The sequence below is a fragment of the Procambarus clarkii genome, chromosome 20 (genome assembly GCF_040958095.1).
Source record: "Procambarus clarkii isolate CNS0578487 chromosome 20, FALCON_Pclarkii_2.0, whole genome shotgun sequence".
NCBI lineage: Eukaryota > Metazoa > Arthropoda > Malacostraca > Decapoda > Cambaridae > Procambarus > Procambarus clarkii.
The window spans coordinates 45,610,446-45,634,457 of NC_091169.1; the positions used below are offsets into that span (position 1 = coordinate 45,610,446).

Sequence of the window (24,012 nt, forward strand, 5' to 3'; positions counted from 1 at the left end):
CTCGTCTAACATTTTTAATAAAATGCTTGACACAAGAAGTCTCCCAGGTGTCTGTAAAAAGACAAATGTAGTTCCAATATTCAAAAATGGATAGAAAGGATGCACTAAACTACAGACCAGTGTCATTGACAAGTATTATTGTAAAGTTCCAGAGAAAGTAATCAGGTTGAGAATGGTGGAGCATCTTGATAGGATCGACTTTGTGACAAACAGTCAGCATAGATTTAGAAATGGAAAGACATGCCCAACAAATATGATCGAGTCACATTTGACAATGTTACTAAAACAAGACAGGAAAGGCTGGGTAGACAACTGTATGTTTCTAGACTGTCAAACAGTATTTGACACAGTTACGCATGAAAGATTGTTGTAAAAGATGGAGAACCAGGCTGGGATAGCTGGGAAACACTGAAGTGGATTAGGGAGTATCTAAAGTACAGAAAGTAAAGAGTCACAGTCTGAGAGGTGGTTTCCAGCTGCAGGAATGTAACAAGTGAGGTCCCACAAGGCTGTATCCTGGGACCCCTGCTGTTCCTAATTTATGTGAATAACATAACCAGGAGAGTGAGCTCAGACATGTCAATGTTTGCAGATAATGCAAAGCTGATGAGGAATGTGAAAACAGACGAGTGCAGAAAGTTACAAGAGGACCTTGACAAACTTCTGGGGTGGTCAGACAAACGGTTGCTGTAAATCAATCCCAACAAGTGTTAAGAGTACTAAAGATGGGAAAGGGAGAAATGAGACCAGAAGGCATCTACACCATACTGGGAAGGTAGCTATAGGGATCAGAAAGAGAGAAGAATCTGGAAGTGGATATAATTCAAGTGTTCACACCACACACACAATCTCTCTTCACAAATGAGAACCTTCAAATCCAGGGATCCCATCGCAATGGTTGTACTATTTAAATCGCTTGTGCTGTTCCATTTTGAGTATTGCTTAATACTCACTTCCCCCTTCAGAGCAGGAGAGAGAGTGCTGATATAGAGGGAATACAAAGAACATATACGGCATACATTGACACGATAAAGCACCTAAATTATTGGGATCATCTCAAACCTCTCCGAATGGATTTTTGTCATTTTTTTAATTTAATGGTATGTAAATGGAAAGAACAAGACTTTTCTAACTAACAATTTAATAGAAAACACAATAAACCAGCGTTGAATGTAATGAAACGCCATTTTCTGGGTGAGCCCCGGAGGCTCCCTGGAGCTTATCGGGCTAATGTATGTTATGTTAGACCGGGACATTAGCTAAGGAGTTCAGACCTACCAGGGACCAGCGCCAGAACCTGGCCCCTTCAGAGAGGTTTCAGGGAGCAATGGCCCTGGAAAACCCCATATGGTTGGGGGTTTTCCTTATTGCCATCAACCGGGGTTAGGCACCCAGAAAGGTAGGCGTAACAAAACAAACCCCACATGGTAAGAAACTACAACAAAAACCGAACAGAGAGGTAGAAAACTCCCTACAATCCCAAGGAAACAAGCAAACAAGCAAACATCACACTTTACTGCCGCGCCGATCGTCCGCGCAGCCCTCCCCACCCCGGGAGGGGGAGGGGGGAGCCCCGGACCTACCGCGCCGGCTGCCAAGCTCCAGTTCGGAAGCTAAGCTTCAACCAACGCGAAAAAACCGCCGACCGGTGGGAGGGAGGGTTTCCAGGGAGCCTCCGGGGCTCACCCAGAAAATGGCGTTTCATTACATTCAACGCTGGTTTTCTGTGGGGAGCCCCTACGGCTCCCTGGAGCTTCATACCCAAAGAGAAGGAAAAGAAAGGGCTAACCCGGGAGGCGGCCGCCACAAACTCTGCAACGCAAAGCCAAGACAACCGGTCGCAAACCTGCGACCCAAGGCAACAAGAACGCCCAAGAACAGACGCACATATGGATGGGCGGCCAAAAACCTGGCCGACCCACAAATCCCTGCGCCCGAAACGAACCCGAGACGTCACCAACACAGCAGCAAATGCTGCAAACGTCTGAACAGCACGGGCGCAAAGACAGACCGCAGGAAGAAGGAAAACACTGCGGATGACCTGGGAGACCCGAGCCCTGAAAACAGGGAACGAAGGAACCGGATCAACCACAGCGCATCCCCAGGCACGGTACGCCGGCAACAGCAAAAAGCACAACCGGACAACACAGGACGCACCCCCCGGCCAAACCAAACAAGTACCAATACCCCAAGAACCCCTCCGGAAAGCAGCCGTCTCGACCGTCGCCAGGACAGAGAAAGGCTGCACACCAATAAAGCTACCACCAGTACCAAAGAGGAGGAAACTGAAACCGAAGAGGCTACCACAAACTGAGGGGAAGATAAGAAGGTACCCTGAACAAAGACCAGGATGGCTCAGGCGACTCATGAGCAGGCCGGAGGGTAAACAAAACGCGAGAAAACGTAATAAACGTCATACTGTCTCCAAGACGAAGCTCGCAGGTGGGACACCGTCAACAAAGCCACCTGAACACCATAGAGATGGTGATACCTGCGTCAAAATACCATACGCGAAGAGCCAAAGAGAAGGCCGAACCAGTGACGGACAGGACCGATTCGGCCTGCTGAAAAAGGCGAAGCCTCAGGAAAAACGCCCCGGGTACGGACACCTATCAAGCAGCGTCTGAAAAGAAGGCCGGGCCGGCCACCATGGAACCATAAGGACTGTTCTCGTGGGAATGGGCTGCAACCGAGCCAGAACCCGAAGCAACAGCCGGACCGGGAGAAGAGGTACAAGTACCCCCCACCTCGACCAGGCCTGCCGAAAGCCTCCTCCGTGAAGTCCTCGCAGGTGGAAAGGGCGCCACAAAACGGGCGACGCCTAGACCACGCCGACCCGAAGACGTCCATGGCCAGGAGTCCATAAGCCCAACAGAACCAACAAAACGAATCGGCGACGACTGGCCAACCCACGAAGAGGAATGAACCGAGACAGCTGTCCACCAGGACGCAGGACACACCCCGGACACGAACCACACGGTTAACCAAACCCCCTGTGGTTCCGGCAAGAACCACCAGAGAACAGTCCAAACAGAGCTGAATGGTAGAGTACCTAGTGACCCAAACCCTCCGAAGCGCAAACCAGACAGCCATGAACACCTGAACCGGGCTGAGAGCCCGACGGACAGACAGACTCCATCAACCTCGGCCGACCTGGTGAGCACAGGTCACAAAGCCCCAGCCGAGAGACGACCCGTCCGTGAACACATCGAGCGAAGGCTCGGGGAGGTGCCAAGGCACGGAACCCCGAAAACCCCAAAGAGGAAGCTGGTGACGCAGCACCAACACCAGATCTCCAGAGGAACCCAAGGAATGCAAGAGGCGGAAGGGGAGTCTCCGTAGGAACCAACCGACGCCGGAGCCAAACCCGACTCTGCGGACAGACAAGCACGCCGAAGTGCAAACTCCCGCACAACCGCCCAAGCAACCGCTGAGCAACCCGGGACCCCCTCCTGAACAGCCAAAGGCGGGACCACAGCCGCAGTAACACTTCCGGAGGGAAGACAATGAGGGGCCCAAGAGCCTGAAACAAGGCCCAGGTCCGAACCCGGGACGGAAACAGAAGGTAAAACCTCCAGATCACCAGGAAACCAAACCCAGCGATCTGGAAAGAACCATCCCCTGGCGAGCAGACAAGCGGACTGACTGGGAGCCCACTCCAGCCAGTCGTCGAGGTAGGCCAGACACCGAATCTCAGACGCAGACAGGGCACTAAGATCCGGTAAAGATGCAAAGAGTATACAAAGTGCCCTTTACAAAATAGGGAAGGCAATAAAAACAGCAAACCTGAAGCCCCACCACCAAAGCAGTATATGACAATCATATTAAGACATATCATGACATATGACAATCATGATATGACAATATGACAATTATAATCAAAGCATTATATGACAGAGTGCTGGGAAGACGGGACACCACGAGAGTAGCTCTCATCCTGTAACTACACTTAGGTAAGTACACATAGGTAATTACCAACCGTGCTAGCCCCAGAAAAACTGGAGAGGAACGTGCCAAGAAGTGACCTGGAGGTCCAGGTCCACCATCCATGCACCCGGCCCTAACAGAATCCGAACAGGAGACAACAGTCCTCCGAGGAGGGCAGAGGATCCAGGGCGCAGACTGAAGTAGTCCAGAAGAACTGCAGACTGGAAAAGCACAAGACTGCAAAGAGCAGACGGGAAAAGCTCATGACTGCAAAGAGCAGACGGGAAGCCCAGAAGGATGGGGCGGATCGACCACGCCCCACACACCCACGAAGAGGAAATGACGAAGAGGAAATGACGAAGCGCAGGGGAAGAAGCTCACCCCGCCAGCTCTGAACCCCCCCCAAGGGGGAGAAGCCGTTCTCCGACGCCAGCAGAGGCCGGAAGACAACCCAAAGCGCTCACCAACAGCGGGACCAAGCGAGAGGCAACAGAGCAAGCTGCTCCCCCAGCGCCCAGTCAACAGAGAAGGGAACAGAACCCCTTCAGAAAGAAAAAGTACACTACCGAAGTCATGAGGAGAGACTACGGGAATGAAACCACACTTCGCTGGAAGACGAAGTGAGGGGAGACCTGATCACCACATTCAAGATACCCAAGGGAATCGACAGGGTTGATAAGGACAGGCTATGTAACACAAGGGGCACACACACTAGGGGACACAGGTGGAAACGGAGTACCCAAAAGAGCCACAGATAGAATTAATTTTTTTTTTTTTTTTTTATAGTGTCAGAATGGGAACAGGAAAGCACTAGGAAGTAATGTGGCAACTCCTCACACAAGTAACGAGGCTGACCCCCATACAATGTCACATGTAGACATGACAGAGCCCAAGAGGCACAGAAACCGATACACCTGTTGATGGACGGTTGAGAGGCAGGACCAAGGAGCCAGAGCTCAACCCCCACAAGCACAACTAGGCGAGGACATATATTGTAAAAGCACAAGCCGCCGACTAGTGGCAGAGAGCACTACGCTGGCCAGGCAAAGAAGGCACAAAACTGCAGCAAAAAGGCCCACCTCGACAGCAAAACCACAAAGTCCCAGCACAACCACAACATGTGCCAAGACCCAAAAAGCTCAGTCTGCAAGCCAGGAAGACCCCGGAACCCCAAAAGGCAGAACCGGGTCACACGAGGAAACAAAGTCCCCTGAACCCACAAAAGGGGGCCCAAGAGGAAGAAACCTCCAGAACGAAACCAAGGAACCCAAAGGAACCCAGAATCGAACCAGGGGGAGCCCAAACCACCACATTTGCCGGCGGAGAACACCACTGAAAGGCAAAGCACAGACCCCAGCAGAACGCCCTGGGAAAACGGTCCCAACAGACCGAAAACCGAGGGCAAGGTGTGGGAGCAAGCATACCAGCCAGGGGCACCGAGCCTAAACCCATAGGCTCAGACCCAAAATCAACACCCAAACGTTCCCAGAGGAACAGGCAACAGCAAGAAAACACCAGAAAAACAAAGAAATGACAACAGGAGAACAAAAACCCTGAAAATTTTTTGAAAACTCACCAGACGCGCTCGCTCGCACACCCAGACGCATGTAAACAAACCGCAACGCCTCCTTGGTGGCCACGCCGTGAAACCGGCAGACGAAAATGGCCGCCAGCAGGGGCTGTGACTGACGCTAAATACACAAAAACACGCCAGCAAATGTGGGAAGCTAGCAGACTGGAAGGGTGAAAAACGCCGCCCAACAGCAGAAAAACCCCTGAAGGGGCAAAACCGCCCCAGAACTGCTAGCAGGCTACCCCCACAGCCCCGGGAACCAACAACAGAGACCCCGGGGCAGAGCCGTCCTCCAAGCCCTCCGCCCTGAAAGAAAAGCAAGAGTCCATGGGAAAGGCAACAAGAAAGGGCCGCTGGTAAGACCCAGAAGCCTTGGCAGGAGGCACAGGCTCAAACCTCCGTCCCCATCCCGAACGGGGCAGCCCCCGAAAACCGCCCGAGTCTCTGCCGCAACTAAACCCCGCCCCGACCCCGAAACCCGCAGACGGTCCGGAGCCGGGAACATGGAGAGAAAGGGGCGAGCAGCACCTAACCAAACGGGGCGGCCACGGGGCATTCGAGTGGGAAACCAACCTAGCATGTTGCAGCAACCTAACCTAGCTTGCAACATGGATGCCACCTGTACTCTGAACAGTAATAACATCAGGAGAGTACTGGAGAACAAGCAGAGAATCACTCGCAAGACTCCGGGTCAAGGTGTCAGTGACCCAACAGGCAGCACGACGGAGGTAAAATTGGCGACTGTCACCCGGAGACAAGGGAACAGCAACCAACGATCCCGTACAAGACGGGTTGGAACCCGGAAGACACATTCAATGGTCCCCCGAGCCCAGACAGGGGTTTCCAGGGCCCGTAGGGTAACAACTACGGGAAGCCCGGGCAAGGTGTTGCTAACCGGTTAAGAAACCCAAACATAACAAGAGGGTAGATTATAGCACTGAAAACCCCTGAGACGTGTACAAGCACGGGGGCCTAGCAGAGGGCCGCCAAACACTACCAGTGGAACTATAACCACCTTAGGCAGACCCCCACCAGGCAAGAAAAATGAAAAACAAAAGAAAAACCCCGCAAAAGTACACCGTCTCCAGAGGCAACAGAAACCGGCCGCCGCTTAGGTGGCAGGCTGCGCAACACCTTGACGCCCTAACCAGCACAATACCAATCCCTACCCAGGGCCAAACAAGGGCCCCAAGCCCCAGCTGGCCCCAAGGGCGAGGCAAATGCCGAGCAGCAAGAACCTCTACGGGAATGGTTCCCGAACGCCCCAGGGAAGATAACCCTGTTACGCAAGGGCAGTACTCACAGGGCGCTTAGGGAAGTCAGCCACTAAGCACATGCAGCCCCGGCACTGATGAAGTACTCCTGGCCACCGCACACAACACACGGCAGTGAACGCCACACAAGGCAAACACCGCCTAGGAAACAGGCCAGAGAAGCGTCAATCCCGGTTGACATTAGCGAACGAACTGGAGCTTGGCAGCCGGCGCGGTAGGTCCGGGGCTCCCCCCTCCCCCTCCCGGGGTGGGGAGGGCTGCGCGGACGATCGGCGCGGCAGTAAAGTGTGATGTTTGCTTGTTTGCTAGTTTCCTTGGGATTGTAGGGAGTTTTCTACCTCTCTGTTCGGTTTTTGTTGTAGTTTCTTACCATGTGGGGTTTGTTTTGTTACGCCTACCTTTCTGGGTGCCTAACCCCGGTCGATGGCAATAAGGAAAACCCCCAACCATATGGGGTTTTCCAGGGCCATTGCTCCCTGAAACCTCTCTGAAGGGGCCAGGTTCTGGCGCTGGTCCCTGGTAGGTCTGAACTCCTTAGCTAATGTCCCGGTCTAACATAACATACATTAGCCCGATAAGCTCCAGGGAGCCGTAGGGGCTCCCCACAGAAAAAATGTTAATATTGTATGTGCTTTACAAACAGATTCCCACTGTTCCCACAGTGGGAACAAAATGCTCCAGAGTATCGAAGGGAAGGGGTTAACTAGTAAACCTCTTTCCACATGATACATATATAAAGTAAACAAAAATACCAAAATAAGTAAGTAATTATCAAAAGAAGGCACCAAACCGGGAAGGCTATGTAGCACTATCAAATGTGCGGAATAATCAGAGGGCGTTAAATATCACCAAGGATGCCAATATGAGAACAGAAATGTGTAAGGTGAACGATATCAAAAGTATCTGATTCACCAAGAATTCTATTGAGGGACAAGTGACCACGAGGGACGGTCAGAAAGCAAAACACATGCTCGTCCTGGAAGTCAGGACATTCAACAAGGATATGCACGACTGTAAGAGGGACAATGCAATTTGGACAATAAGGAGCAGGGCGGCACTCCACTAAGTGACCGTGAGTTAAGCGTGTATGGCCAATACGTAACCTTGTTAAGAGCCGTTTCCCATTGCTGGTTATGGTGGTAGGAGGTAGGCCATGGGAACACGCTATGCTTAAGAGTACGCAGTTTATTACCAACAACAGAAGACCAACAGCCCTGCTAATGGGCAAGGATGGAAGAATGATTAACCGGCTAAAAGTCGGAATAAGGAATACCTTTATGGGAGATGGAACAAGAGCGGATAGCTTCTCTAGCGACAGCATCCGCACGCTCATTTAAAGAAACCAATATGGCTGGGAACCCAGCAATACTCTACGGATTTAAATTTACTGGAAATAAGAAACGGCCAATGTTGAATCTCGACATTGAATTTCGCTAATAATTTTTAGCTTATATATTTTGAGCTAAATATAAATGTCAAACATTTTGCTATGAGAATATTACTGTATATGGAGAATTCCAAGCAAGGCCTTGGAAATGTTCACAGTTGACAAGAAAAATTCTGTGGTACAGAAAAAAGGTAAATTATAAAATTGTATAGATGGGTTTGATTATATGGTTTGAGAAAACTGTTTAAAGCAAAGCTGTGATAGAGCAGTGAGGAGTATCTGGAGGTTTGTTTGATGACATGTTGGGGCTGTGCAAGATATGTCGTAATAAAAGGTTGACTGTACCAATGCCATGTGGAATGTATAGAAGACAAGTCTGGTCAAGAATGCTATGAAAGTACTGTATGTGGAGTTGGACAACTAAGTAGGGGAATAAGAGGAACAGTTTAATGGGACAAGGGAATGCAAGAGTAATGTAAAAAAAAACAGATTAATAAAAAACCAGCGTTGAATGTAATGAAACACCATTTTCTGGGCGAGTCTTGAAGGCTTCCTGGAGCTATCCAGGCTGATATGCTAATGTCAGACTTTGACATCAGTCATATGTATAGAGTTCTTTGGGTCTACCGGGAACCGGTAGAACCGGCGGCGGTGTCTCTTCCAGGCTGCATGCTTACAGCGGACAGCCCGAGCACAGTCTGCATTCCACCAGGGAATTCATTTCTGTGGTCTTCGAGACGAAGAGCGAGGAATAGAGCAGAGGGCAGCGTCAAAGATGGTGTTATGAAAAAGGAAGAGAGAGCGAGGGAGAGGTAGAAGGGAGATCAGAGAGTAGCACTGAGGGTAAATAGGCTCCAGTCTGCCTTAGCAAACTGCCACCTTCGGAAGGAGAGGGGAGGGTGAAAAGAGAAAAAGGTAACAAGGATGGGGAAATGGTTACTGCCATGGAGGTCATCAAGAACTTGCCACATGAAATCCAAGTAAAGAGACGACGAGCAGAGAGAAAGATCAAGACAGGAAAGGGTGCGAGTCCGAGAGTCCAAATGAGTGGGCTCACCAGAATTCATAAGAGACAGGGAAGAAGCGAGGATGAATGGTTCAAGAAAGCGACCCCGGGTGTTTGTCAGAACATCACCCCAAAAGGTATGACGACAATTGAAATCACCTAGCAGGCGCACAGGCTCCGGCAAGGAGTCCAGTAGGTGTTTAAGATCGGGAAGAGAAAGCGGGATACTCGGGGGGGGGGGGGGGGGAGGGGGGGAGAGATAAATGGAACAAACCGTGTACCATTTCCTCACAAAGATATGGACAGCAGAACAATGGAGAAGTGATGGAAAAAGTAAGGGGACAAAGGGAACATCAGAGCGAATCAAGAGAGCAGAAGAGTTAGGAGCCCCAGCAACAAGGGGGGGCTCCTAACAGAATAGGAATAGCTAAGGAAGCAACCATGATAAGCACCAAGCATTGGCTCCTGGAGACAGAAACAAAGGGGCAAAAACTGAGAAATGAAGTTGAAATCAGAATGAGATGTTCAAGGAAATTAGAGTAATAACCACGAACGTTCCACTGAAGAATAGACATCGACAAGAGGAAAAAAGACAGCAACAGAGAACAACAAGAAACAAAGGTGAAAAGGGAACACAGCATGTCAAGGAAGCGCAGGATCAGGGTCAGCGAAGTCAGGGTCAGGGGGCATGGGTAAACTGTGTAAAGATGGAGGGAAGGTAGCGGGAGGACAGGCCAGAGGCGGATGCACAGAGACAGGAGGAGGAGGTACAACTGAGGGTCAGGGACAGCAGCAGGAGGGGGCAGAAACCAGGGAGTCTACCTCAGCAAGGGCAGCAACCGACGGGAAAAGCGGGGGCCGCCAAATAAACCTCCATAGCAGGAACAGGGGGCGCACACACCGAAACGAGAGGGGATGCAGTGAGGCGAGTCAGAGGTAGGGGCGAGGAAGAAAGTGAAGCCTTCTTACCTGCCGGGGAGGAGGAAGGAGAGGAGCCAGGCTTTCGCTTCTGACTCAAAGAGACAGGCGTCCCAGCAACAATGTACTGGGCAACAGATTCAAGCATCTCAACAGGAGAAGCAGAACGAGAGCAAATACAATGGCCGTTGGAAGAGCGATAGACATCAGCCCGCACTGACAGGCGCTGTGGAGAGCTAAGAGACGGAGGTGAAGGATGGGAAGGAGGATCGGAGGGAGATGAGGAAGAAGACACAGGAGACATGACAGACTGGGTAGAAAGAAGGGGAACCTCAGACAGAGAGCCATGAGGGGAACCCTTCGGGACAGAACTCAAAGGAACAGAGGCGGCAGCGGTGGGCGTGTCTGGGTCTAAGGCCTGGAAACGGTTGTGAAATTGAGGAAGGCGGGAAGGACGAGGAGAGGAAGAACGCAACACGCGAGCATAAGAGACATTAGCATAAGGTGGGAGACGGCGAACTAGGCGCCTCGCCTCAGGAAAAGACAAATGTTCCCGGTGCTTCAAGTTGAGGACGGCTGCCTCAAGCTTGTAATGTATACACACGCAGGAGAAGGTAGGGTAGGCCTCACCGCAATTGAGGCAGCGAGCCTGGGGAGAAGTGCACTCCGGCAAAGTAATCTGCGTCCCCACAGACAGGACAGAGACAAACAGTACCGGAGCAGCAGAGGACTCCATGCCCAAACCTCCAGCACTTATTACAGAGCCGAGGAGAGGGAAGGTACTCCTGGACGGAGCACCTGGTACCAGCAAGAATGACGGAGGTAATCTACCATCAAAGGTAATCTTCACAACCCGAAGGGATTGATGACGACGACCACGAGGGGGACGAGTAAACGAGTCTACCTGGAGGACAGAATGGCCCTGGGCTTCGAGGATATGCCGAATATCTTTGTGGCAGTCCTGTAGATTCCGAATACCGGTTGCAACATGGGGTGGGAGGAGAATAGTGCCAACACTGGCATTCAACCGAGTGTTCTTGGAGACCCGAACAGGGGTCTCGCCAAGACAGGATAAGGCGGCCAAGTGGGAGGCTGCATCCCGAGAAGGAGCAGCAACGACACGTGTACCGAGACGGGTGGGGTTGAAGGTAACAGAGGCATCTACTGATAGAACAAGGTGCCTATGGAGGGAGAAATCATCAGGAGGTGTAGAATCAAGAGGGAGGAGATCAAAGCATTTGGCCCATGAAGCGGGACCAAACAAGGCTTTGATACGCATCAGTACGGGAAGGAATCGAGCGAGTGCGGCCGTGGCGAGGACGGCATCGAGAACCCCCAGAGAGAGAAAGAGAAGAGTTGAAAGGCGCAGTAGTCACAACTAGAGACTGAGCCGTGCCAGGGTACAAGGTGGTCACCGCTGGGGGCTTGGGGCTTGACTCAACCACAGAGGGAGGGAGGGGAACCGAGGGGAGTAGTCAGGAAGGTCAAAGGAGGAGCAAGGTCAGGACCCAATGCAGCGGGGGCTACAGAGCCCGGTCTTCCAACACAGGCCGAGTTGGGGGCTTGGTCGCCCACCCCACGAGCCTGAGAAGGTGTAAGAGGAACATTAATCGACATACAAACGAGGAAAGACTTTCATTCAATGTGCCCCCACACCCACCACAGAGCCACAATTAGAGGTAGGACACCCAACAAGAGACGTATTGCAGATTTTGCCGGGGCCCTCCCCAGGGGTGCATCGTGAGTATATGCCCCACAAACGCCATCTTAAGAACTGTCAGTCCGTCGAGATCGGGTTCAGTGCCAATGGAGGATTGACAATAAAAGGGTCCCCTCGCTCAAGACGTTGGGTACTACAGTTCTACGGGTGCAAGAGTATGCCTCCTCAAACACCCGGGCGTCAAAACAAAAGAAGGCCGAAAGAATGATTAAAACAGGCAAAAGGTCGGCGGGAAATGGCAATTTGAAAGGAGAAGAGAAGGGGGGGGGGGAAAGAAAAATGAAACACAAGGAAAAGGAAAAGATGTCTGGCACAATTGGTAAAGAAAGCAGCAGGAGCATAAGGCTGCAAAAGGGCAGAGGACTGACCCATGGAGCATCACACTTGGGCAGTCACCCACTAAGGGCAGTGAGCAGGAGAGATTGCTGAAATAGAGGGAATACAGAGAACATATACGGCACGCATAGACGAGATAAAACACCCAAATTATTGGGATTGTCTCAAAGCTCTCCAAATGTACTCTCTAGAAAGGAGGCGAGAGATACCAAATAATATACACATGGAAAATACTGGAGGGCCAGGTCCCAAATCTACATAGTAAAATAACAACATACTGGAGTGACCGATATGGAAGAAAATGCAAGATTGAACCAGTGAAGAGCAGAGGTGCCATAGGCACAATCAGAGAGCACTGTATAAACATCAGAGGTCCGCGGTTGTTCAACGTCCTCCCAGCGACTATAAGAAATATTGCCGGAACAACCGTGGACATCTTCAAGAGAAAACTGGACTGTTTTCTAAGAGAAGTTCTGGATCAGCCGGGCTGTGGTGGGTATGTGGGCCTGCGGGCTGCTCCAAGCAACAGCCTGGTGGACCAAACTCTCACAAGTCGAGCCTGGCCTCGGGCCGGGCTTGGGGAATAGAAGAACTCCCAGAACCCCATCAAGCAGGTAAACCCCCTCTCACGGCGACAACGGGCCAGACAGGGATGGGGAGGGGGGGTTTCCACTTGGAAGACGTCTTTTCATACACTTATGGGTCGAACGAACTTGTGGTGATGGGGGCACCATAGGGGACGAGGCGCTCTCAGTTTGTTTACAAGTCTATTCCGACAACTGATCTTAAATTCTTTGTAAAGAATTTCCTTGTTTTTCTGCTTTATTGTTTTCTAAACCGTAAAGTGATATGTAAGTTATATATCTTATTATATACCACACCATGGGCGATATATAATGGTGAGGGAACTGGCGGGATAGATGGATGGTGGGGGAACTGGCGGGATAGATGGATGGTGGGGGAAATGGATGGATAAATGGTGGGGAGAAGTGGATGGTGGAGGGGGAAATGGATGGATGGATGGTGGAGGGGAAGTGGATGGATGGATGGATGGTGGAAGGGAAGTGGATGGTGGGGGGAAGTAGATGGGTGGATGGAGGGGGGAGAATGGATGGATGGATGTGGTGGTGGGGGGAAGTGGACAGATGCATGATGGAGTGGAAAGTGGATGGATGGATGGTGGTGGTGGGGGGAAGTGGATGGATGGAGGTGGTGGTGGAGGGGGGGGGGGAGTGGATGGATGGAGGTGGTGGTGGAGGGGGGGGGGAAGTGGATGGATGGATGGATGGATGGATGGTGGTGGTGGGGGGGGGGAGTGGATGGATGGATGGATGGTGGTGGTGGTGGGGGAGGGGGGAAGTGGGTGGATGGATGGATGGTGGTGGTGGGGGGGAAGTGGATGGATGGATGGTGGTGGTGGGGGGGGAAGTGGATGGATGGATGGTGGTGGTGGGGGGGGGGAAGTGGATGGATGGATGGTGGTGGTGAGGAGGAGTGGATGGATGGATGGATGGTGGGGGGAAGTGGATGGATGGATGGATGGTTGGGGTAAGGAAGTGGATGGATGGATGGTGGGGGGAACTGAATGGATGGTGGGGGGGAACTGAATGGATGGTGGGGGGGAACTGGATGGATGGATGGTGGGGGGGAACTGGAAGGATGGATGGATGGATGGTGGGGGGAACTGGATGGGTGGATGGATGGTGGGGGGGAACTGGATGGATGGATGGATGGATGGTGGGGGGAACTGGATGGATGGATGGTGGGGGGAACTGGATGGATGGATGGTGGGGGGAACTGGATGGATGGTGGGGGGGAACTGGATGGATGGTGGGGGGGAACTGGATGGATGGATGGATGGTGGGGGGAACTGGATGGATGGATGGATGGTGGGGGGAACTGGATGGATGGATGGATGGTGGGAGACTGGATGGATGGATGGATGGTGGGAGACTGGATGGATGGATGGTGGAGGGAGACTGGATGGATGGAGAGATGAACTTCTGTTCCCCACACCGTACCATTCCTGCCAACCCCCCCCCCCCCGCTACCTCCACCAGCCACATCTGGACAGTATTAATACAAGCTTCGTTGCTACAAGCTGGTGGATCATGAGGCAGACTGCATGACATTAAACTTCTTGTTTACTGACTGTAAAAGCCTAATTTTTTTTCAGGAAAACTCCTGTGCGGGCGCTAAGTTTCTGGCTGGCAGCCCGATTTACTGTAAATGGCTGAATGACTAAATGCCTAACCGGTTGCTACCACAACTGTGAATGCTACACTGCCTTTGGTTATCTTGAGGTTATCTTGAGATGATTTCGGGGCTTTAGTGTCCCCGCGGCCCGGTCCTCGACCAGGCCTCCACCCCCAGGAAGCAGCTCGTGACAGCTGACTAACACCCAGGTACCTATTTTACTGCTAGGTATCAGGGGCATAGGGTGAAAGAAACTCTGCCCATTGTTTCTCGCCGGCGTCCGGGATCGAACCCGGGACCACAGGATCACAAGCCCAGCGTGCTGTCTGCTCGGCCGACCGGCTTGGTTATGACTGCCTGTGACTGGTCTTGACTGCGAATGCTTGACTGACTTGTGACTAAGTGACTGGTTCTGACTGGCTGCCACATAACAGAGGCAGTGAAATGTGTGAAAAGAAAATCTGAAACCAGTGATGAAGATATGAATGCGTTTAAGGCGAGTATGGGACGGTCTCGCCTCCTCCTCGTCACCCTCCCATACACCAACACTGCTCCTCCCTCCCTCCCTTCTCACCATCTCCCATATGCCAATAAGAGTCCTCAGTAAAGGTAAAGTGCAGTTAAATACTCACTTATTTAATTCATGGTTTATATTTATACCTGATTGTTTAGTGTATGAATAATATAAGTATCCTGTAGTATTCTGTATAAAATGTATTTTTAAGTTAATTTTTTGGGGTGTGTGGAAACGATTAATTCAATTTACATTATTTATGGGAAAATTCGTTTTGGTTGATGAATGTTTGAATGACGTGTGTCTGGGAATGGATTATGATTTGAACAAAACCAAAGGTACCACTGTATTGCTAAACAAAAGAGTAAGTTTAAAAAATAAAAATTATGATTTTAAACGGTATATATATATTAAAAGAGTACTACTTTTCTATCAGTACAGTAATATAATATAAATAGATTACTCCAAAATAAAACTACCCCTTAAAAATCTTTTGACGATTCTGCTTATTTACTGTAAAATGATATAACATGCCTGGAAACACACAGCATGGTTTTATGTTTACTTAGTTTTACTGTTTTATTTACTAACAGAATTTTTTTTTTTGTCACAATAAAACTTAAATTTTAGTAACTAAGTTTTAAGGGGCAAAAATTATGTCACAATGAAAGCGTCAATGACCTTAGACTCTTCATTAGGGTAGGGGTCCCCTGTTCTTACTAAAAGATGCCAGATGCTTGACAAAACACAAAGGAGGAATATAATACAAAAAGTGAGAATACACTTTGTGAGGAGTCGTACAGAAATGTGGTATTTAAGCAGCCACCAAAACAATAAACAATAACAAAGGTGAGAGGTGAGCAAAATAATGAGGGGGGGGGGGGGAAACCACCAGAGTCCAAATATACACCCCATGGCTACACATTGTCTGCCAAAACAACAGTTCCCGTCACATCAACACTTCTGCCAACTTGCACAATTATGAACCACAATTTGCTGTGAATTATGTACTGTACTGCAAATAAAAGCGATTCATGCATTCTTGTACTTGCTTAAATTAATGTTCCACTGTACAGTACACACATGGAAGGGGTCATGATGAATGTCAAAGTAAGAATGTTAAAAAGGCATGGGAGGAGGGATAAATCTCACTTATAGACCTACTAAGATTAATGGCAATGTCGAATTTGATGCACAGCATGCAGATGATAGATCTTTAAGCTAAGATTCACATGGTGTTATTTAGACTAGAAAATTTAATTGAGGAGTGGGAGTGAAGACAGTTAAAAGTGAATGTGGACAAAGCAAAGTAATAATGGTTGAAGTACTGGAAGAGGCTGATCAGTCAAAACATCTGAGATGTATTATTGATAAAGAAATGGGTGCAATTCAAGTTGAAGGTTGGAACAGTCAAGAAAAGAAAATGGCAAGTGCAATAAAATCCTTAGTTAGAAAAGCAAGATTGGAATAGATGCTCCCAGAGCTGTGTGAAGGAGTAGCAGTGTAGACTCTTTATGTTTGGCTGCAAGATGATCACAACAAATCAACAATTAGAACAGCATAAATGGATAATCTGAGAATCATGTGGTCTTACAAAAATCAATAAAAGGAAGGAATTAAAGTACCATTGTGAGATATGGTGTGCAAAAAATATACTAAAGGATTAAGGAGAAATGCCAAAATGGTTTGATGTTCAACAAAGTGATAAAGGCAGACTGGTAAGGAGAGGGTATTCAAGTGTATCTGAGGATAGGAAGAGTAAAGGAAGGCTGAGAATAACACAGGCAGACATGGTAAGTGTGGAGGCGTGGCAGGTGAATGGATGGAACCGATTTACAAAAACGAACCAAATATTTATATATACTGTACAGTATAGGACAATTTACAAGGAGCCTTGTCATAAGGAGTAGTGGGATGCTGTTAAGGATGACTGCTGGAGTGGTGTATTTCTTTTCTATCAATGATGCAAAAGAATAGTGTGAATGATATAATGAATGAAAGTGATTCAACACCTTATTCTTTAATATCTACAAACTTTTAACTATACTATTCATCTTTTTCTTTGGGCTGATGCCTCCCTACAATATGAAAACTGAGCTATGGTAATTGTATGTCTGTTAAGAGCTACATATCCTACTCCACCCTTCCAACATGTGCCTTTTCTATTCTAAACAATACCTTCAACCTCTGTGGAAGTTAAAACCTCACAAGACATGCTTAAAACCAGCAGCTGAATATTTGTCAGAACAATTAACCCTTAAATGCTATTACAAATGTAACATTTACAATTATTTTTACAGTAATTTTTGAAATACAGTACTGTAAAAAGCCCCCAATATTAATCAACAATTATAAATATAAAACACCAGTATATGGTGATAAGCAAACACTGTATATACATCACTGAAGTCTACAAAATGTGTTTTTGACTCAAGCTATTTGCTTATTATCTGTAAGTAGCTTACAACAGCTTAATTATGCTCCAACTTTCAAATAAATAGTAGACTATGTATGTGAAAACTTAACGGTTAACAGTGCACCACAATATTCCTTAATTTATTGCGTTCATTGGATGGAAAAAATCATTGCACATCGAATATGATATACAGTATTAAAAATATATTCTTCATTTATCTATATCTCAATTTTGAAGATTGCAAGATGGATAGTTAATTGTATTGTGGGGCATCAATATTCCCCAAAGAATTAGCTAAATAAAAGCAACACCCAAACCAGCACATGGGAGGTCCAGAGGATATTCAGGAAAATCAAACGTGTTGCAAGGGATCAAAACCATCAACTCCTCAAGCTCAGAGCACTAAAGGGTCTAAAGACCTGGCTGGTTGGCTGGCTGGCAACCTGCTGCCGTTCTAACTGAATCTGCAACTGTTGCAGTTGAGAGGCAGCAGAAGAGCTGTTGTCACTTGCCGTGGCTCGACGCACTCCCGATAGCTGAGATAAGAGCTCTGCAATGGGATCCATTGACTCGCGTGATGATGGAGAAAACAGGCCACTGCTAACGCTCCTTCAAAAAACGAGAAGAAAAAGTTAATTTACCAACAAAACTCAGATTACCTATGTGACTATAGTACTCTTTGTGTAGCTAAGGTTGTTGGGATCGTTGGAAAACATTTTTTGAAATCATTTATAAGACATTTATAGCATTAATATTTAAATTACACAAACTATGGCAGAATTTAATGTTGCAAAATAGAACTTTGGGATACAAGAGTAATTAAAGGGGCACACTATTTATAAATATAACTACATGATTTATAATTTTGTTTACTATCTGTGACATACATATAAACACCCAAATACATTAATGGAACATATCCCCATTCTTGTTGTGATAAGGCATAAATGACAAGTAGAAGAGTGATGTTCTCAAATTTGTTTTAATATTGCACAAAAATCCAGTAGGTACATTTAATTTTTTCTAGAAGTAGTTGATTCTTTTTCTTTCTACAGCATGATATAATTATTATAAGCTACAACATTTTCTGTGACCAAAATTTGAACTGGCATGAAAGGAGAAGGGAAAGCAAGGTAATGTGAATTTAATGTTTTCTGCTGATTACATGGACATATCAATGTACTTGGTCATAGTGTAACCAATATTGGTGTTTAATATTTCAGGAGTGGGACCTAAACATTTGTTACTTCACTTTCACAAATCAAGTGGTCACAGCTGTCTTGCACCAAGAAACAAGAGCGAGTTAAAAGAATGTGGACATCTCTTGGTAATTATATGCTGTACGTACAAGAAACATGAAAAAAACTAACTTTGAATGTAATAAAATATAAATTTCTGAGTGTGTCCCAGTGACTCCTTGAAGCTATTATGCTGAGATGGTACCATCTACTAGGCCACATCAACCATGGAGTTCTATAGGCCTATCAGGGACCGGTGCCAGAACCTGGCCCACTCAAAGAAGTGCAGGGAGCAGCGACATTTATTTTTGCCACCTCACCAAGAAAGGCAACCAGAAAGTTAGACTCCAAACAAGACACTGCTGGCTTCAGAAAGAGAATGACACCTCATAACACACCTAAAGAACTCCCCCAACTATATAAAACTATTACATTCTCTTGGAACCATTGTGAGCATCTTCGTCCCACCTTCCCCCCCCACTCATTTGGGGAAAGGGTTGAGGCACCTCACTGTCAGCCGGCACCTCAGCCCTAGTTCTAGAGCAGATATAGGCAACCAACTGATGACCTGGAAGAGAGGGACTTCCAGGGTGGATCAGGGAGCCACCAGAGCTCTCACAAATTGGCATTTCATTACATTCAATGCTGTTTTTTTTGGGGTGGGAGCGCCTTGTGGTCTCTGAAACTTTGGAGATGGCATCAATGGTCCATTGTGGAAAACGGGACAGAACAGAGACTGACTGCAAGAACGTTGGACACTACTTTGACAAACAGGGTGGAGAGCCAAACCCTGATATGCAAATCGAAGTGTCCAGCTCCAAAAAGAGGGACTGAAGAGAAAGGTACTTCATTGTCTCCCTAGTCGAGACAATGAATTAAGAGAGGAACGGTCCGAGTGGAGCCAGAGCCACAGCACAGTGCCCGGGGGAGTCTGAATCCTCTGCAGCGCATGCCACATGGCCACAAACTCCAGAACCATACTGCATTCCCAATGAAGGGTAGGGCCCCAACGACCCTGGTCAGCTTAGCGAGTGTCAGTCACAAAGTTCATGCCCAGGGTCAAGGTATCTGTGAAGACTCGGAGTGAAGTCGGAGGAAGGTGTCACGAAACCGAACTCTGAAAAGCCTAAACCATGTAGCTGGAAACACAGTAGCCAATAAAGAGCCAAAGGGGTCCCAAACCCAACAATCATGGCAGAGGCAAAAAGGGGCTGCTCAAAAGGTACCAGAACAACCACTGAAGACACTTTGATCAGAGGATAAACTATACTGGCAGAGTTTAGGCTTCCTCACAACTGCTCAAGCAACTGGCGAATCATCAGGGGGTCAGCTCAAAGCCGACAGATTGTGGTACTGCAGCTGGGAGAAAAGGCTGTTGGAGGAAGAGAAAGCAAAGCCAAACGTGAGCCCCACACAAGGCCCAGCCAAATGGGACTTCTGCCAGCCCACCAGGAACCCGAAGCCAGTGAGCTAAGAAAGAACCTGATCCCTAGCCAGCAGATACATAGAACAGCTGGGAGCCCACACCAGCCAGTTCTTGAGGTAGGCCAAAACCTGAACACCCAACAAACGAAGACCAGTCACAACTACCCGAGCCAAGTGAACACGCATGGAGCCAGATTGAGCCCCAGTTTTTGTAAGCATATAACCCCATGACAAAACCTAGGCAACCCCTGAACCTCAGATGTATAGGTACATGCCAAAACATGTTCCAGAGGCCCCAGGAATATGATCAAAGCATCTGCCTTGAGAATGAAAAACCTGGCACATAATGGTCATCTTGAACAAGGACCAAAGAATGTACCAGTGCAGCCACAAATGATTGAGGATGAACTGGAAAACTAGCTAAAACACACTCCAGAAATGGAAAAAGGCAGAAACCCACAGAAGCGACGTAACATTTCAACCAGGTCGTAAACCACCCACTCCTAGATAATCCAACAAAGGAGAGGAGATCCATCCAGAAAGATACGAGCCCCAAAAGGGGAAGGGATTGACTTGACCAACTCCATTACTGGGTGCATGAAACGACCCAAAAGGCACATGAATCATGGGACCAGGAGGCTGCAAACTGGTTGAGCAACCCCTCAAACGTTCCATTAAATAGGTAAACTGGAAAAAGGGCTGAAAAGACCCACAAGCCACTGAAACCTTCTGAATGGAGCAAGCACAGCTCAGACTCGACAAAGACAAACTGGCTGAAAGAAGTGCTTGCGACCCAGCATCTATTTCAACATATGGCCTATCTTCAGGAATGAAGCCTACACCATCGCTGTTTCTTCTTGACAGATGCACAGGAGATTACAGTTTCAGGAGTAACTCTAGAGTCTACTGTGGCACAAAGTGATGGAACTAGAGAGCTCTGGAGGAGTTCACATCTTAATCCAAAGATTAACCCTATACACATACATCTGACAGGATAAACTCTGGGCTCCTCTGACCACACTAGGAGTTGGAAGGATGGATTATCAAAACCATTGGCAAAGGTCAGGTCAGCTGTTATCTTTTCTTGCTACTTCCTACACTCTACAGCTCAACTCATGTCAGCGAGAGCCATCCATGATTATACAGGCGAGATGTATAAACTGCTATCTGATACCAGATGTTGTATGTCACCACACACACACTATGTCTGTACTGCTCATGTGATCCCTGATCCATAGTCACCTTACACAAGGTACCAGTTTCCTTGGATAAAGGCAATAACCAATGCTCAGTGTACACCATTGCACAGCTCAACAGCCATGGGGTACAAGTCTAGCTGAGAGAACACCATTCTCCTACAATGACAAATTACTAGGAAGACAGGATACAAGGAGCATAGTTGTCATCCTGTAACTACACTTAGGTAATAACACACACACACACACACACAGACAAGAAAACTGTCAGAATAAAACACTTACCCGAAGGTCATATTACGTCTTGCAACACCCCGACTAATTCCACGACCTTGATGAGGTATTCTGCGAACTCCATGCCTAGATCCAGATGGTTCATCGTAAAAAGTTGTTAAGGAAGTTTCACAATAATAAAATATATTAAAAGTTGTCAAAAAGTGTAAATCTTCCAGAGTTGCAATTTATGAATGTTAATGTCCCCCTCTCCTTACCATTCTGCCTCTTTTCTAAAAACAGCCAGTCACGTTTTTACGAACGCCATTTATCTAAACATGCCAGTTTTCCAATTTGGTTGGGTCGAATACTCAAGTTTGGGTAGCACAAGGTTCGTATAAAATGGTTCAGGTAGTGCAAGGTTTGTATTAAACAGTTCAGGTAGCGCATCAGACAAGCATCCGCCAGGCCACGTGGCCCAGGGTGGTGGGAGGGTGCTTGGGTGGGAGATGGCCCTAGTTTGCCCACTGACTGTCAGGCACCACTCTAGTGCCTCCTACCCTGTGACCTCACAGATTCATGGGCCATTGTTCCCATTGTTTTGATTTGTCATGATACTGGAGTATTCATTCCATGACTTTGTTGGATATATTGTCACAAACAGGAACATCCGTGCATTATGTCAGCTCCAAATGCACCCATTGTGTCAGTGGGTGCTTCAACAAGCAGGATATGCAAAAGAGTGATGACATTTGAGAAGAAAGTAGTAATTAAGAAGGTGGAGAGCAGTCCCGAGAAATGTTGTGCGCACTAAATATGCTATTAATAAGAGTACGGTTTTGATCTTCGGAAGGCTAAATCTACGATTTTTTAATATTTCTCTACAAGTGTAAGGGACAAGTCAATAAGTAATTGAAAGGTGGTAAGGCAAATGTGGAGAGTTGATAATGCAGTGTGACACTGGTACAAACAGAAGCATAAGGAGAATATGAAGCCAGTAGCAGGCTGGCTGCTCATGGAAAAGGCGTGCGAGTTTCACCAATCAATTAAAATTCTTGATAAGTGTTTATACAGTGATAGATGACTCAGAAGCTTTAAAATCTACCATGGTATTAGGTTCAACCCAGCACCATCAACATCCACCACCTCGTCCATGTAAATAATAATAATGCTCCATCAACAATAAGACTGAAGTTAGAAAGTGGATCAGGACTTCTCGTATTGGTGAGTACAAACAAAATACGGTTGAATTTATACTATGAAAATGTAGATTTTTTCCCCCAGATTTTCAGAATGACCGACCACATATACGAACAATTCTTAACTGTAGCCTCTATTCACACAGTAGTGAATGGGTACCCGGTTATTAAGCAATTTGGCAAGTCGCATTCCAGGTAAAATTAGGATTAAAGACCTGCCCATAATGCTATGCATCTTAGTGGCTTTAAAAGAATGTAAGAACTCGTATACAGTGCACATATATAAAATACAATGAAGTCATATAAGTTCGGCCCCATACATTAACTTAGAGTAAGTTACAAAAATAATAATGAGCAAATAATTTTTCTATGCCTAATTACAACTGACTGTGTGCTGTGGTATGTCACACACTTAAACTTTATAAACTAGATATATGGACTTGTACAGTTTCATTAATATTAAAGCTGCCCATCTCTATACAATATTAAATTTTCAATTAAATGGAATGGAGCAGGAATAGCAGGCCTCATAAAAACTTTAAACATAATAAAATAACAGTTTACGTGGCAGAGCAAATGTTTTTTAATTATCGGTTACACTGTACCTTAAAGGTTGGCAAACCCTTAATGAATGAGAGTTAAAGATTATGGCGATTGATTAGATTTCTCACACACTGAACTTGCCTTACCAATAGGAATTATGAACTAAGAGGTGAACACCAATCTTTCCTGGTACTACTTCTGGAGAAACAGGAAAGGCTAGAGTACTATATTATCTTTTAATCCCTTGTTAATGGTTTCATGGTCAACAGATACCAAGTAGTGTGCAACTTACATTTCTTGTTATGCTCAGATATATCAAAGTACACTCAACAATGTACCTCCAGTTCCCTATGCCAGTATGTCTCATAATATAAGCACAGACAAAGTCTTTTGCCAATTGCTATCCCTTTCCCCTTCAAAATCTAAGCCATCGGAGATTGGAAATTACAGTAGGTACTGAACAACTCTAGCACATCACAAACTTAACCTACTGCTGTGCAGTACTACAAAATTTACTACATCACTAAGATGGTTATCTTGAGATGATTTCGGGGCTTTAGTCCCCCCGCGGCCCGGTCCTCGACCAGGCCTCCACCCCCAGGAAGCAGCCCGTGACAGCTGACTTACACCCTGGTACCTATTTTATTGATAGGTAACAGGGGCATAGGGTGAAAGAAACTCTGCCCATTGTTTCTCGCCGGCGCCCGGGATCGAACCCGGGACCACAGGATCACAAGTCCAGGGTGCTGTCCGCTCGGCCGACCGGCTCAAAAAAGGCCAGTGTCGTATATTCCCCAATAACAAATGGAATGATTCTATAACAATCTTAAAGAAGTGTTACTAGTTTTCAGTTAATACGATGCATTCAAGATATTGAATGGAAGCCTTCCAGATTTTTTTTCTACACAATAGATATTGGAAAATTTGATTT

General features: G+C 47.3%; 1 protein-coding gene across 11 annotated transcripts in view; it reads right to left on the bottom strand.

Annotated features, from left to right (window-relative positions):
• Positions 1-24,012, bottom strand: part of Kcmf1 (Potassium channel modulatory factor 1) — a 56,652-nt gene that overhangs the window by 17,791 nt on the left and 14,849 nt on the right. For 6 of the 11 annotated variants that reach the window (XM_069327911.1, XM_069327908.1, XM_045737777.2 and 3 more), the window contains exons 5-6: positions 21,412-21,506; positions 17,687-17,876 (exon numbers count right to left, since the gene is read on the bottom strand). In XM_069327911.1, coding sequence (XP_069184012.1) covers positions 17,687-17,876; positions 21,412-21,506 — 285 coding nt within the window. The remainder of the gene's footprint in view (positions 1-17,686; positions 17,877-21,411; positions 21,507-24,012) is intronic. The other 5 variants (XM_045737780.2, XM_045737776.2, XM_045737772.2 and 2 more) reach the window with 1 other exon arrangement.